The sequence below is a fragment of the Sorex araneus genome, chromosome 1 (genome assembly GCF_027595985.1).
Source record: "Sorex araneus isolate mSorAra2 chromosome 1, mSorAra2.pri, whole genome shotgun sequence".
Lineage (NCBI taxonomy): Eukaryota > Metazoa > Chordata > Mammalia > Eulipotyphla > Soricidae > Sorex > Sorex araneus.
In genome coordinates this window covers 414,771,377-414,788,527 of record NC_073302.1, presented here as the reverse complement: position 1 = coordinate 414,788,527, position 17,151 = coordinate 414,771,377, and the positions used below count along the sequence as shown (strand labels likewise).

Below are 17,151 nucleotides of genomic sequence, written 5' to 3'. Positions count from 1 at the left end.
ACGTGTTCATTGTGAGACTTGTTACTGGTTTTGGTATATCTATATTTATTTATTTATTTATTTATTTATTAGCTTTTTTGGGTCACACCAAGCGATGCACAGGGGTTACTCCTGGCTCTGCACTCAGGAATTACTCCTGCCGGTGCTCAGGGGACCATATGAGATGCTGGGAATCGAACCCGGGTCGACCGCGTGCAAGGTAATCGCCCTACCCGCTGTGCTATTGCTCCAGCCCCACTGTTTTTGGTATATCTAATACGCCACGGGGGGCTTGCCAGGCTCTGCTGTGCAGGAGGGATACTCTCGGTAACTTGCCAGGCTCTCCAAGAGGGACGGAGGAATCAAACCCGGGGCGGCCGCATGCAAGGCAAACACCCTACCCGCTGTGCTATCGCTCAGGTACGCAACCTACATAGGGAATCTAAAGAAAGTGATGAGGGGCCAGAGAGATGGCACAGCTGATGGGGCCTTTTCCTTGCATGCAGCCAATCCAGATTCAATCCCAGGCATCCCATATGGTTTATCGAGCATCACTAGGGTTGATTTCCTGAGTGCAGAGACATGAGTAACCTCTGAGCATTGTCAGATGTGGCCAAAAATAAAGAAGTGATGAGTTCATACAAAAATAAAGATGCCTCTGAATTTCGGGGAAGGTGCTTTAGAAGTTCTGAAGACAGGTATTTTACTATTAGCTGAGAAGGAGATTTTCTGAAGATCGCTGCTATTTGTCAAGTAGGAGTAGGCATCTTAAAGGTAAAGTAAGATTTTAGCACTGCATTTGAGCAAGCAAAGCCTGGAGGTAAGGTGATGATACACAGCTAATCGCCAGCAGAGATATAAACCCCAAATTCTAGTTCATAGGACAGCATAAAGGAATAAAATCAATAGAAAAACCTACTACAGTTCTATTCAGACCAATATTCAGGGCAAGTTAGAGAAAGTGACTTTTCATATCCAATTAATGTAATGAATCACACCATGGGTTACAAGAGATGAAAGCCCCGCTGAGGACCACTTTACTTTCTTCTGCACTTGTTCCGAAAGACAGAGTAACTGCTTCTAAGGCAGAGCTCCGGCAGTCCCCTGCCCTCCCATTACCCCCAGACTCGTCGATGATTCTCACAGCAAGCAGGGCTTCAAGCAGAGAATTTAACTGCAGATTTGAGCATCCAGGTCACCAGTTATTTGCCTTTTCCACTTCAATCAGAGGGCACCTAAGAGAAAAGGCTCATTCTAATTTCTAATAGAAATCGTCTTTATGGTTCAGTTGTCACTTGCTTTCACTATATACACATACACATCGCATGTGAGCAAGTGAACAAACAAGTGTGAACACCAAGGACATAGATTTCCAATGACCTGTAATCTCCAAAGTGCATCTCATCTTCTAAAAATAAAAGAAATAGTCTTAGGAAGAAAAATATGCAAAACGTTGGACAGATCAAAAGACAAAGGTCAGAATGGCAGAACATGAATGAGGTGTAAAATTAAAAAGTGCTGCTGCAATTCCTGGCAGTGTAAGGGAATTTACAAAGTTCACTCTTCTCTGGTATGGCTTGCGAGTTTTGTTTTGTTTTGTTTTGTTTTGTTTTTAAAAAAGGATTCTCATGGGACAGTGACAAAAAGGAAAGGGGAGAACAGCTGGCTGTGGGCCATAACTTATCATTTACAGTAAAATGAGACACTTTCTGCTTCTCAAAATCGTTTAAGTTTTTCACTTCCAGGCAGACACAGGCACTCTTGCGCAGTTAATTACAACGGGAAGACAGGAAACATCAGAAAGAGATCTAGACAACTCAGGGCCAAGAAATAAAAATCAAATTCTACTATAAACGATAGTTAAGATTTAAAAAAAAAATTACGAAAGCAAACAAAAGCAACCCTAGCTCACCACACTAGCTCCCATATCCTAGCATTAGCCTGCTCACTTCAAATAGAACAGAATTCACATAACCATAAAAATCCTTATCCTTCTAAGAATGGTTTTAGCTGGTAATTAATCCAAATTAGTGCAAATTACATGAACACCAAATTCCCCTTAATAAACAAGCATTCTTTCATCTGCTTAGTTTCTTACAGAACAGACGATCATTTTTCTTTTTACACACAATAGTAGCACTGTAGCACTGTCGTCCTGTTGTTCATCTATTTGCAGGCACCAGTAACATCTCCATTGTGAGACTTGTTACTGTTCTTGGCATATCAAATACACCACAGGTAGCTTGCCAGGCTTTGCCATGTGGGCAGGATACTCTCAGTAGCTTTTAGGGCTCTTGGCATATCAAATACACCACAGGTAGCTTGCCAGGCTTTGCCATGTGGGCAGGATACTCTCAGTAGCTTTCAGGGCTCTCCGAGAGGGACGGAGGAATCAAACCCAGGTCGCTCGACCACATGAAAGGCAAACGCCCTACCCGCTGTGCTATCCATCCAGTCTCACAAAACAGTAAAGAGGAAAATCATGTTCTTCCATTGGCCAGAGGAAAATTCCTTTTGAAACCAATAGTTGAATAAAGATTTTAGAATAGGGGGTGGGAGTGGGGGAACATTTCTTGGTTTTACTGGCATGGCTGTTTCAGTTCCAGTGTCTAACCCCGCTTTTGGAATGGTGCATCCAAAATAGTACCTTTTCTTCTATATATTCCCCAAATCAGAAACAAGGGGGAACCATCTAAGAACCCACCAGTAGAGAATGAGAAGATTCTGCTGTTAGATCAGAAAGCACCTCAAAAGTCATCCTTCTGTGTTAAAAAAAAAAAAATTATTAAAGGGGATGGAGAATTCTTTTTAAGATTATATAGCCAAAATATAAATCATCTGAAATCTCAGATTTCTTAGTACTGCACGACTTTGTGTCCAATCTATAGCCCATCAGATCTGTCCGAAGCTCGGACAGAGAGAAACCAAGCGTAGCTAGTAGTCAAGCCGGACATTTTTGGCATCTTTTAAGTAGTTTCCAACTTAAGGCTTGGGACTCTGTCCTCAGAATCAACAATGATTTACACAGTCATAAAACAAAGATCCGGTTTTGTCCCAGGATTATCTATAAAGGCTTTAAATTTATGGAATCCTACTTTAGTGGGGGCTGGAGCGATATCACAGCAGTTGGGCGTTTGCCTTTCACGCAGCCGACCCAAGTTCGATTCCTCCGCCCCTCTCGGAGAGCCCAGCAAGCTACCAAGAGTATCAAGCCCACTTGGCAGAGCCTGGCAAGCTACCCGTGCGTATTTGATATGCCCAAAACAGTAACAGTAAGTCTCTCAATGAGAGACGTTACTGGTGCCCACTGGAACAAATCAATGAGCAACGGGGTGACAGTGACTTTAGGGGAGGGCTTGGAGAGCATGCAGAGAGAAACAGAAGTGAATGAGTGAGTTTTGGTTGAAGAGAGTAACTTTTACAAGTAAAGGGGAAAAGGAAAGCGAGAAAGGGGTGTAGGTGTCTGTCATAGAGGCGGGCTGGGGGGGGGGGAGATGGCAAGAGGAAAACTGGGAACACAAGTGGTAGGAAATGTACCCTGGTGAAGGGACGGGTGTTGGAACACTGCATGACTGAAGCCCAATCATGAACAACTTTATAACTGTGTATCTCACCGTGACTCCATTAAAAATTTGATTTAAAATTAATTAAAATTAATGGAAAATGGAGGAGGAAAATTTACACCATACACCTAGCGCATTATAAATCACAATCCACATTTTGAAACTAAGGAATTTTTTATAAATGATATCCCCTTACAAGCGTATTCGATTCTTCATCCCCAGAATTACTACTGGGTCTCAATTTCAGAATCACTTGTCCTGGACTTTTCACTTTATGTCATTTATTTTCTGGAGCAGTTTAGGTTGACAGGAAAACTGACAATGTACGTAGTCTCTAAATACACATACTCCCCATACCCATCAATCTCTCCCAGTATAAATACACTAAAAACACCTTGTCACTACCCTAAACAAATTCTGAACTTCACTTCTTTTCCCCTAAGGGATGCTGAGTTATTAAAACACATTTTGAATCCATCTATATAAGCACAGACAGCATTCCTAAGACTTTTGACAAGTGCTAAATTCAGTTGCTATCACCCCATTAAAAAAAAGAAATAAGCACTGCTCAAAAGAAGACTAAGTAACAAAATTTGTCCTAGCGGCAAGGAAGATTAACCAAAAAGTACTAGTAACCATTAAAGAATAATAACATTTTCTTAAAGATTAAAAAAAAAAAACACTAAATGGGAAGATAGTAAAATACAGTCCTTATACCTTTAGTAATGCATGGTTTTCCTGTCCTTGGATCCCTTTTTAGTGAAAAACTTCACTCAGGAAGGAAGAATTCTTTTTTCCCAAAGGACGCTTCCATTTTTTTTAAAAGAGTTTATAAGCCAAATACATTGCGCATGAATGTACATTTTCAAACATCCGATTCCATGGTCATGAAACAGAAAAATAATACTCAAGCCGATGAAGAAGAAAGAGCAACGTTAGCGAGCAGAGCCAGACAGAAAAAGGGGGTGGGGGAGAAAGCGTCTCTCTACTTTTCACCTGTATGTATCGCTGCAAAACTTCCTTCCCCGTGCAAAGGGGCCGGCCGCGGGGCAAGCTGCAATTCTCTGCAGAGCACCAGCGAGCACGGTACCATGAGCAACTCGCGCAACTCCCGGCGTGATACCTTGCAGAACACCTCCCGCTGGAATATGACACTAGCATTTTTTTAGAGTCACAGTCTAGTAGTCCCCATCGCCTTTCTCCCTAGAGAGACCATAGGCTCCCCCGCCAACCCAAGCCAGGGAAGGGTTCAGGTAGCTCCAGGAGGTAGAGGGGTGGAGGGGGAGGCGGTCCTGAAGGCTGCAGGGGGGACAGCCGGGAGAGGGAACTGTCTCTGGGGGCCCTGGAGCACTGGGCGGCATCCTCCCTCGGGGGCCAGCTGCCAAGCAGGGTGTTCAGAGAACTCTCCTAAGAGGAAGGCAGAGCCCAGACAGTCCAGCCAAGAGCGGAAAGAAGAACCAAGAAGAACCATCAGCCCCTCCGGCACTCTCGACGGCCCTGGGGAGAGGACCGAGGCTGGACACTCTCAAGTCTCAGCCTGGGGGGGGGGGGGGGGCGCCCTGCGCTGTCACCGTCGCACAGGTCCCCCCCCCCCCCAAACCACACGAAACTGAATCCAGCTGAACTTCCTCCAGCAGGAAGAAGTGTCGACGTCTCCCTCCAGCCGCCCGGAGCCCGGCCCGGGCGCTTCTGGGCAAGGGCACCGAGGCGGACCCAACACCTTCAACGGCACCGCGCCCGCCCCGGCTCGCGCCGCCCCCCACCCCCCTTCTCTCTCTCTCTCTCTCCCTCCCTCCCTTTCTGGGCTTTTTTCGGGGCTCCAGTCCGACCGCTCGGCCCCGCCTCTCTACCTGGGAAGGGCGGGTACCGGGGTACCGGGAGCCCCGGGGGGTGACGGACCACCGGCTCGCGCCCGGCCGGCCGCCCCGCGCGCCCGCCCCTCCTCCGCCCGCAGCCGCGCAGGTACGCGCCACCACCCCACCCCGCCCCTACCTTCTTCACTTTGCTCTCCAGGTCCATGATCTTCCGTCCGAAGGATTCCTCCTCCCGTCTGTGACCTCACGCCAAGATCATCCGGCGTCCGGCTCCGCGGCGGGTACCGGGAGGGAGGTGCTGGGCACGCGAGCGCCGCCGCCTTAGCCACGCAGCCGGCGCCGTCGAACTTCCGCAGCCCGGCGGTGCGGCCGCCCGCCTGCGGCGTGGAACCGGGAACAAAGAGGTCCCGGCAGCCAATGGCAGCCGGGCAGCGCGGGGCGGCCACCAATCACCGAGCGCCGCACGCACCTTCGCGGCCCCCGGCAAGGTGAGGGGCGGGGCCGCGTCCGGGGCGTGCGCCCTCCAAGGACCGCTCCCCCCTCCCCCAATCTGCGACCTGCTTTGCGCCCCAGCGGAGGACTAATCGCTCTTGGGCTCTAGGCACTGGGTTCCCTGTCTTGCCACCACCCCCCACCCCCAGATGAGGAAGCGCTCTTTCTAGTCTGGCAGCTTATTTTGTATAGATGTGATCTCCAGAGTAACTTACCTCCTACTTGTTTCTTGGTTTTTCAAGACAAATAGATAAATTCTGGATTTGGTCTTTTTTCCCCCCAATATTTTCCTCCAATGTTGGAAGCCCAAGCAAGAAACCTCATCTCTAGCCCTTCACTATCTGTATTGCAAGCCATAATGCCCAAGAGTAGGGAGAGAGAAAGAAGAAAGTTGTCTTAAATAGATGCAGGGGTAGGGGTGGGGGCGGGGGTGGGGGGCGAGGGAGGGATACTGAAGACATTGGTGGTAGAAGATGTGCTCTGGTGGAGGGATGGTTGTTGGATCATTGCATGACTGAAACTCAAACATGAAAGCTTTGTAACTATCTCACCCTGATTCAATTTTAAAAAATGGAAAAAAAAGTATATACTTTAAAAAGCTTTCAATAAGGAAAATACAAATTGACAAATGAAAGAAATAGTAAAGCACAGGAATTATTTAAAATTTTAACAAAAAAAAAATTAGAGACCTCATCTCACATACCTTCAGTGTTTTCTGAGCGGGTCATCGTTTTTTCCAAATGAGCAATGATCCCAATTATTGCAGAAGCAGTTGTGTCTTTCTCTTAGAAGAAAAGGTTTGCCCCAAGCTCTGCTAAGTGAAATGGTAGCAGGCTGCCCTTCTGTCTGAGCAATGGTAGTTTCACAGGTGTAACTCGCGAGCACACCATTGCTGGATCTGTCTTATGATCTTACACAGACGTGATTGCAAGTAACCCCATCATACTGGCAGACCTGGAAAGAATCCAAAAGAATACCGAGTCAAGCCTTCTCCCTGGGCGAGAAACTGAGGGCCAGAGAGGCTCATGGATGTGACCAATTTCATAGTCTCTGAGTACACAACTAGTTGTAATGAGTCTAAACATCTGCCTTCGAAGTGTTTGTAACTGTAAAGTGGCATTTAGATGAACTAAGGGAATTTTTTTTCCGGTTTGTGATCATGACAAAATGTTGGAATAGGCAGACAGCTGTTGACCTCTAAACTTGTCACCTACTTTTTAAAAATGCGAAATACAAAACACTCCATGATGCTGACTTTAGCAGTCTTTAGTGATTTGACTCCATTTGTAAGGAAAATAAAAGCAAAAGTAAACAAATGGAATTACATAAAACTATAACAATATTGCTGCCGTGTGGAAGAAACCATCACTCTTTAAACAAAAAGATGGTCTATGGAAAGGGAGAAAACATGCATACACCGTGCATCTGGCAAAAGGTTACTGTACAGGATATGCAAAGAATTCACAAAACTCAGCAGCAGCAACAACAACAATAACAACAAAACAATTAAAAAAATAGAAATGTTGAACAAATACTTCACCAAAAAAGACATGCATATCTCTGAGGGAGAGATGGTACAGCTGATAGGGTGCTTGTCTTGCAGGAGGTCAACCTATGTTCGATCCCCAGCACCCTATATGTCCCCCTGAATCCTCCAGGATTGGTTCCTGAGAGGTACTAAGCACCACTGGGTGTGGAATCCACCCCTTCCCCCCAAAAAAAGACACATAGGGGTTGTTAGACACATGAAAAATGTTCATCAATACTAATTACCAGGGGCATGAAACTAAAAAGGATAATAAGCTATAACCTCACACCTACAAATACGACTTCAACAGAAAATCTACAAACAAAATGTTGGTGGGAATATGGGAAAAAAGAAACTCTTATTCCTTATTGGTGGGGATATAAACTAGTTTAGTCTCCATGAAAAAAAAAAAGTATGAAGACATCTCAAAAAATTAAATCTTCAGTATTGAACCACAGTTCTATTCCTATATGTCACTGTAACTGTCATCCCGTTGCTCATCGATTTGCTCATGCAGGCACCAGTAACGTTTCCATTGTGAGACTTATTACTGTTTTTGGCATATCAAATACACCATGGATAGCTTGCCAGGCTCTGGCGTGCAAGTGAGATACTTTAGGTAGCTTGCCGGGCTCTCCGAGAGGGGCGGAAGAATCGAACCCAGGTTGGCTGAGTGCAAGGCAAATGCCCTGCTGCTGTGCTATCGCTCCAGCCCTCCATTCCTGTATAGCTATGCAAACACACACACACAAATAATTTTCATTAAATTTTCAAGATGTATCCACAGCAGGGCTATGTAGAATAATCAGGAAACAGTCCAAATACCCAGTGACATAAGTGGATAAGAAAGGAAGATGTAATATATATATACACAAAGTGGAATACTACTCAGGAACAAAGTTAAAAATCTTGTCTTTTTGCAAGAACATACATGAAAGGAGGGCGCCATGCTAAGCAAAATAAAGAAAAAGACAAACATAAGCTGACTTTATTCTTGTGTGGTACATAGAGAAACAAAGCAAGGGAATAGACAATTACCAAGAAATCAAATTCTTAGATTCTGACTGCACACAGAAATTAATTGCCCTATGAGGAGGAGGAGGAGGAGGGCAGGAAGTGGGCTAAAAGTATCGAACAGACTGTGATGAAAAGATATTGGCACTTTGATTGTGTCATGGTATCCTGGCCTTACGTTACCTGAAAGGTAACATTTACATTCCTGTACATCATGTTATAGCAGTAAAAGATAAATTTTGCGGTTCAGAGAGAGATCACCATGGTTTTCATGCAGCCTACCCCAGATTCAATTCTATGCATCACACAAGGTTCAGTGAGCACTGCCCGGAGTGATGCCAAATACAGAGCTAGAAGTGAGTCCTGAGCACCTCCGGGTGGGGTCTCAAAAACAAATAAATAAATCATTTAAAAGATAAAATAAGTAAAATGTACCAAATAATATACATACTTTAGTTTTGGATGGTTTCTTTTGAAGGTTTCTTTTTTTTGTTTTTTTGTTTTGTTTTGTTGTTGTTGTTGTTTTATTACTGTCAGGGCTTGCTCTTGGCTCTATGCTCAAGTATTACTCTGAGCGAAGTTTGTGACTATATATGGTGCCGGGGTCGCTGCCGCAAGATGGATTTAACAGAGGTTGGCTACATGCAAGGCCAACACTTTAAGTATTATTGCTCCATTTGGCCTATGAAACTTTGGTAAATACCTCAAATTCATTTTAGGCAACACTTTGAAATCTTTGATTCTTTGGCTACTAACATTGTTCAACAGAGCATTGATTTATAACATGGATGTTTTCCTTAGCCTATTAATAAACTAAAATGGAATGACAGAAATGGATTATAAATGTTTCTTCTCCAGTTAAAGTCCAATTTTCCCATACCACTTTCCCAAATCATCTGAAAACATTTCGTCCTGTGCAAAGTTTACCCAAGATAAGCTCCATGATCATGAGGTTTAACTATGACAAGATAATTTGGTCTCTTTTAGGGAACTTCACAATTGGAAAATTTTCAGTTAAAAAGTTTAGCTATGGTTAAATATTATAATATAAATGTAACAAAACAAATGTTATAATCGGGGGCTTATTTGGTGGGATTTCAGAGATGACATCAAGAAAAAAATGGAAATATTTTGAAATTCAAGAAGAAATTATATTTGGTCAGAATGTCAAATTATAGAGTACAGTTAGTACCTATTACACTTAATAAAAAGGATATCCTTGTTAAACTTATAAAACATATTCATATCTTTTTTATTATAGGAGGGGATCAAAGTAAAGCAGTTGCAATGGGTATGGAGAAGTGAAAGAGTAATCAATGATAACGGGAGGCAAAAGGAATGGAAATTGATTATCTTCAGGAGAGAATAGTGAAATGATTCTGTAATGATTCTAGAATGACTCAGGAATCTGTCTTGGTGACTGATGTGATTAATGTAACTAACTCAATAAGATAAAATTCAAAGGAGGAAATTTTCTAAAGATAATAGGTTCAATTTTCTATGTTACAGTTTTCAAGGCCAAACACATCTGAGTCAGGTGGTCAAAAGAAATATCTGTGCTGGAGACACTGATCACTGATAAAGCATAGAATGCCCTGATGTGCATAAAATCACATATACAGTAAAACTACATATACCTATAAACATTTAGGAAAGAAACACCCATAGGGATTTTTTTATAACCAATGAGGTAAAGAAAGAGCTAATTACACCTCTCTGAATTATTAATATTGTCCCAAAAGGCCTCTTTTGAGATGTTAGCTATTTATCAACATAAGCTAGAAAAACTCCTGTTACATTCATTTAGTTAATATTGCTCATTAGCAGCTGGTTTCAATTACAAATAATACTATAGGGATATAAAATACTATAGGGATATGAAATACTATAGGGATATAAAATACATATAAAAATTAAAATAAATAAAATCAAATAAACAGGTACCAGCAGATCTCAGAGAAAACGATGATGTAAAAACAGTTTCAGTTGACCAAATATTAGAAATCGTAGATTATTCATATGATACATTAATTGTAAGCATTGAGTCTCTTGCCTGCAAGCGTGGCTGTCTTCCCCAGGGCCCCTCGGAGGGGATGGGCTCCAGCTTCCCTCCCCGGTGGAGCTCCAGCTTCGATGGAGCTCCCAGCTGAAGACCACCTGAATCTAGCTACAGCCATGCTCGACATGTTCGGACAGGCCTCACGCATGAAGGTACCGGCAGAGAAAGCCAGGTGTGTGTAATCCCATCAACAGCCGATATCCAGAGACTTAAAAGCAAGCTCCCAGAAGTGATATCTTGCAGCCTACTTCTCCCTCTGGGAGAAACTGGCAAGCTTCTGAGAGTTTCCTGCCCACATGGGACAGCCTTGCAAGCTTCCCATGGTGTATTCATATGTTAAAGTCAGTAACAAACTGGATCTCATTTCCCTGACCCTGAAAGAGCCTCCAGTGGGACATCATTGGGAAGGCCGAGTTGAGAGAGACTTCTAAGATCTCAGGGAAAGGACAAATGGAGAGGTTACTGAGCCCGCTCGAGAAATTGACAATTAACGGGATTTCGTGATCGTGATTTAGTAATCATACTTAAGAATATTTGTAATAATAGTAATGTAATATGAGACTAACACCCAAGGACAGTAGAAACAGGGCCAGGAAGAATTCTCCATGGTTGGAAGCCTGCCTTATGAGCTAGGGGAGAAGGCAGCTGAGTAAGAGAAAGGATCACTAATTCAATGACGGTTGAGGAATCACTTGGAATGGGAGATGTGTGCTGAAAGTAGATAAAGAACCAAACATGATGGCCTCTCATTTTCTGTATTACAAACTATACCCATAAGTAGAGAGAGAGTAAGAGGGAAATTGTCTGCCATGGAGGCAGGGGGAGTGGTGGGGGGGAGTGATACTGGGAACATTGGTAGTGGAAAATGTACACTGGTGGAGGGGTGGGTGTTCAATCATTGTATGACTGAAACCCAAATATGAAAGCTTTGTAACTATATCTCACAATGATTCAATAAAAAATAATAATATTTGCAATAATAATATAAAATATACATACTGTAGAATTTTATACACATATATATGTATAACTGGACTGGAGCGATAGCACAGTGGGTAGGGCATTTGCCTTGCATGTGGCCGACCTGGGTTCAATTCCTCTGTTCCTCTCAGAGAGTACGGCAAGCTACCAAGATATCCCGCCTGCACAGCAGAGCCTGGCTAGCTCCCCGTGGCATATTTGATATGCCAAAAACAGTAACAACAAGTCTCACAATATAGATGTTACTGGTGCCCACTCGAGCAAATCGATGAACAATGGACAACAGTGCTACAGTGCTATCTATCTATCTATATGTGCATATATATGTGTGTATATGTATACACACACACACACACACACACATATATATATATATGTATATATATATATATATATATATACAGCTATGCAAGAATACCAGGTGCAGAAAAGAAGCATGAGGAAAATGCCCTGGATAAGACCCCAAATCTCTTCTGCCAAATTGATATTTAACCAGTTTATTTTAGTCCTAACTGGGAGAAGAGAAGCCAAGCAAGGGAACAGACAGAGACAAACAAAGACAACCCCCTGAACTCTGAATATTAACTGAGGCTACCAGAAAGGGAAGGGATGTAGTACAGGAGAGATGAGCCCAATGATGGTTACAGTGTGGTAACACATTTTGAAAAGGTATGAAATTGAACACCCAAAACAATGTATACAATAAACCAATAGGATATTGATGAGGATAGCAATGTATATTGTTTATATGCAATAAACCAATGTTATCTTAGTTTAAAAAAACTATATGTATTATCTGTTTAGGAGAATAGCATCCTGCTGTGTTCAGGGACTATTCCTGATTCTGTGCTCAGAGTGACCCCAGTCAATCCTCAGGGAACCATGTATTGGTGCCAAGGATCTAAACCAGCATGCATCCCCTGCAGCAAAGCTAGTGCCTGACCACCCACATGTACTATCTCCCTGCCTCAAATATATGGGACAGCATCCTTTTTAACCTCTTTGAAAATCCTTATTAAAAAAAAAAAACAGAATAAGGGGTTTGGGGAAAGTATAGCAGTCAGGAACGCACAAAAAACTCTCAAGTTTGAACCCCAGCACCCATATGTTCTCTAAGACCACAAATGAGTATTTGGAGCCCCCTCAACTTCACCAGATGGCACAGTGTTCCCAGAAAGTGCAGGACCCAAGCCGCACCTGTGTAGTACTGCATCCTTAGAACCTAGAGTTGAACCTTTCAATCTAGTAGGCAAGAGAGACTTTGTGTCTCCTAACATTTCAACTGACAAGGTGTAGCAGCCGCGGAGCTTGGATGTGTCCCAGTCCCGCATCCCGGAGCCGTGTTAGTTGCTGCTCAGTGTCGCCCGGGCTCCATCTGGAGAAGGTGTGGTGGCTGCACCTCCTCCGTCCAGATCTCCGGTGTTGCTGGCCCTGATTCGGGTCCGGAGCATTCTCCGGCCACGTTGCTCACCAGAATGCCTGGCTGCTTCTCTCTGTTGGTTGTATCTTAATCCCATTTGTGAGTGGGAGGCCCAAGTTCTTGTTAGCTAGACTTTTCCTGACTTCTTGGGCTACTTTACAGCATGGCAACTTGGTTTCAAAGTAAGAGTTTAAAAGAGTGAGTTGAAATTTGTGACATTGTCATGATCCAACTTTGAAATTCATATAGTGTCACTTCTGTCATGCACTATTGTTTAGATACTCACAAATATCTGCTCACATTTAAGAGGAGAATATATAGACCCTCAACCTTGAGGAAAGGACTATAAATATCACAATTTAAGAAGAGTTTATGGGATGGGAGATATTGTTGCAATCTTTTATTTTCCTTTTTAGGGGATGGTGGGAATATAGTCTACTATATTAACTTTATCCTGACAAAAATTTACAGCCCTTTCTGTGCCAAATACAATTGTTCTTCCCCTAGGATCTTCAGGTCTCTTTAGTAAAATGTCTAGTATTAGTCGTCTAAATCAAATCCAGTTGTGAGTGTTGCTTCTCAGGTGTGGTTAATTGGTTCCAGACACAACGCATTTTAGAAAGGTTCTAGAATATCTTACAAAGTTGGAAATCACACAATAGTTACTGTTCCACAGCAATTCTTAAATCAAGTCAGGGACATGGGGATACCTCCATAATCAGCATAATTCCTAATCCTTGGACATTGTTCTTTTTGAACCTTTGACCCACACTTTAGGACCTGATCCTGTCCTGGAGACATCCTTCCTTTTCCATCAAAAGTACCCCATGTTTTTAATTGAGTCATTTCCTCAAATTGCTTCCAGCACACAAAATTTGAGAGACAAAGATTTTTTGTACTGACTCTGTTGGTTTCAATCTAAGATGTTACCGTTATTTTTAAAAACCTGCATATTTTATATGTAAAATTAGAAAACATTTCGAAAGTCAGAACTATGCACAGAAATACCTTTATTTACTCTTTCTTTAGCTTGTGCTCCCACTGAGACAAACTTGTAACAACAAACTTTTTATTTTTAGAAACTTTTCTTCTAAAGTAGAAGATCTCTGAGTAGCACTTAATATTTTTAAGGGGCCTTTGTCTGAAAAACTATACATGAGTAACTATGTTAGATATTTCTGGAATTTTAACAAAGTATGCATACTGTGCATTGGACCTGATCATGAATGCGAAGCTATTTTTTAAATTTTTAGTATACTCATCATTTATCATTTAGCATATGGAAAGCTAGGCTGGTTGAAGAATATAAGTGGGGGTCATGGGGGAGGGTATTGGGTCACATCCAGCAGGAATCTGATGTTGTTTTTGGATTTGGGGTGATTCCTGGTGGTGCAAAGAGGAGCTTATGTTGTGCTGGGGATTAAAATCACAGTCACTCAACATGCAAGTCAAGTCCTGTACTACCTCTGCAGCCCAAAAAGAGTTCAAGGTTTTTTGTTTGTTTGTTTTTTGACTTTTGGGGTCACACCCTGCAGTTCACAAGGGTTACTTCTGGCTCAAACACTCAGGAATTAACTCTTGGGGTTCCCAGGGGACCATATGGGATACTGGGAATCAAACCTGGGTTGGTCGAGTGCAAGGCAAAAGCCCTACCCACTGTGCTATATCGCTCCAGCCCCAAGAGTTCAAGTTTTTAACTAAGAAAGTACCCTTACTATTTAACTATGCATTGTTAAGTTTACCTCTTCTAACACATTTTTTTCAGAGGCATTAAAAAGCAGTCGAATAGCACTTACAATGTTGTAATATTATGCAATCCTCAAATTTTAGGTATTTTCCATTTTCTACATTATTTCAGACAACAATCTTAACATTTTTTTGCCCTTGCAGAATAATTGCTTTCTTTCTTCCCATTTCTGGTAACATCTCTGTATCTTCCTTTAAGTATTAACTGGCATGCTCCTCAAGGTCCTGTAGTTTTAGAAAATTGTTTCCCAGGATTCCTTTTGATTTTCAAATAATATCTTCAAGGGCCCTTTGAATTTCTTCTCAGTTTGACCCAAAGTTAATATCAAATGTTTCAGCGTTTGATACAGTACCCCGGATCCAGTGCTTGAAAATGATTGTTGTATGTATTGCTTTATAACACACCACCCTAAAGTTTGTTGCATAAACAGTCATTTTAATGGACTTAGAAATTGTTAACTCGGGAACCTGGGTAGAGCCTCATGGGAAAGTCTTATTGTATATTGTTTGGTTCTTTAGCTAAATGTCTTGAAGTGTGTGGGTAATTTTATGACTGGAGGCTAGAATCATTTGAAGATATCTCCATGTTGCTAGTTTGTGCTAACTGTTGATTAGAACTATAAGCAATAGAATCTCTTTACCATTTACTTTTTTTTTTTTTGGCATGGTCAAATTTAAACCTGTTCATATTTAGTAAATAGCTCAAAGGAACTGAACATTTTTCTGAACTTGATGATGATGATGATGATGATGATTATCCTTAAAATTTACAGCCTAACAGCAAGTTTAGGCTTCTGTCTACTCCTTCCTTCTGATTACTTAACGAACTTTCCTAGACCAGAACTTTCTAAACTTTTGCCACTTACAACTGCTTTCCCTCTATCATGCATTATAGTTACTTATATATTTTGACTTGGTGGCCACACGTGACTGTGCTCAGTTCGAAACTCCTGGCTCTATGCTAAGGAATAATTCCTGGGGGTGCTTGGGTAGTGATCCCTGGTTAACTGTGTGCAAAGCAAAAGCCTTACTCCATAACCATTCAGGCCTCATGTCAGGCACTTTAGTTAAGAGAATTAAACTAGGTATCTTTACTACTATTTTGATTTTGATTTCTTGTTTTAAGGGCATACCCAGCAAGACTCAGCACTCAAGTTACCCCTGGTAGCAAGTGGGGGATCATATGGGACATCTGAATTCAAATTCCATTGAGGCATTTTCAAGGCAAACACCCTATCTGCTGTATTATCTCCCCTGTCCCTAAACTTGGCATCTTTTTAGAGGTGTCATGCGAGACTACTTCCATGCCACTGTCTCAGAATATTCCCAGATAATAGAAACCTTTACCTTACCATTGAACTGACGTGAATTTTTTGAGAGTTAGGCAGAGGTCATAGAGTAAAACCTTTGGCCAATCATGGAGAATAGACCCTTCCTGTTTTGTCACTAACTGCTTCTGAGTGCACCACTGTAAGTGAATGTACTATGTTTAGCATAGGCAAGTGTTGGTGAATTGATCAGGACACGTGATTTTTTTTCCTTTGCATTTCTGGTAACAGGTAGAAAGGTTGTTTCAATACCATTGTTGACAGGATTTAATGAACCTTCTTTGGTAAGCCAGCTTGCCTCTATCCTGAATTCTAGCTAGTGTCTATCCTGTAAGTTACAAAGAAACTGTGAGAAATCATAGAAATCAGTATCCTCTAATATCTGGCATTTGCTATGGAAAAAGACTATGGTGTCCATGCCTGTGTTCTAATAGAAATCTGGAAAGAAATCTATCAACAACCTTAATATTTATTTAAAATAATTGTGATATCATCATCACCCCTCTCTCCTAACCAAATAAAATTTAAAAGCATTTAATGTACAACGTTTAACATTCAGATAGTGATTTATCTGTCTTTACATTATTGAGTTGCATATGACAAAATTACAGCTTCAACTAGATTAAACTAGTTGATTTTGATTTTTTTCCTTTATATCTGTTGATTACTTCTCTCCCTCTTCTATCCTTCCTTTCCCCAAGGTCCTCTTACTTACCCCTTCCCAGGCTCTTCCTTGTAACACCTAAAAATTCTTTATTTCAGACCAGCTTCTTCATGTCAAGAATGGAATGTTTACAGATAGCTTCAGATAACATATTTTATATGTGAGGTAAAAGAGTAAAATCCTCAGGTAAAAGAGGATTTTTTCACTGTAACTTCAAATATAAAAAAGAAATCATAGGAATGATCTAATGGCAAAACAACATTGTTTTTTATTAAGGTAAGAAATCACAAGGTATTATATATTTCAGTTTTTTTTTTTTATTTTTGGGTCACACCCAGAGATACTCATGGGTTACTCCTGGCTTTGCACTCAGGAATTACTCCTGGCGTTGCTTGGGGGACTATATGGGATGCTGGGGATTGAACCTAGGTAGGCCGCACGCAAGGCAAACACCCTACCTGCTGTGCTATTGCTCTGGCCCCTCAGTTCTTTATTATTATCTTACAGCAGACACTGACACAAAATATTGATTTTTTAACTCAACATTTTAAGTATCAAAGTTT

The 17,151-nt window shown here is 41.8% G+C and overlaps 1 protein-coding gene across 1 annotated transcript in view; it reads right to left on the bottom strand.

Moving 5' to 3' along the window:
• The window catches only part of TES (testin LIM domain protein), a 38,669-nt gene extending 32,965 nt beyond the window's left edge, over positions 1-5,704 (bottom strand). The window contains exon 1 of the mRNA XM_004602078.3: positions 5,535-5,704. Coding sequence (XP_004602135.2) covers positions 5,535-5,561 — 27 coding nt within the window. The 5' untranslated portion in view covers positions 5,562-5,704. The remainder of the gene's footprint in view (positions 1-5,534) is intronic.
• Between the last annotated feature and the right edge of the window lie 11,447 nt (positions 5,705-17,151).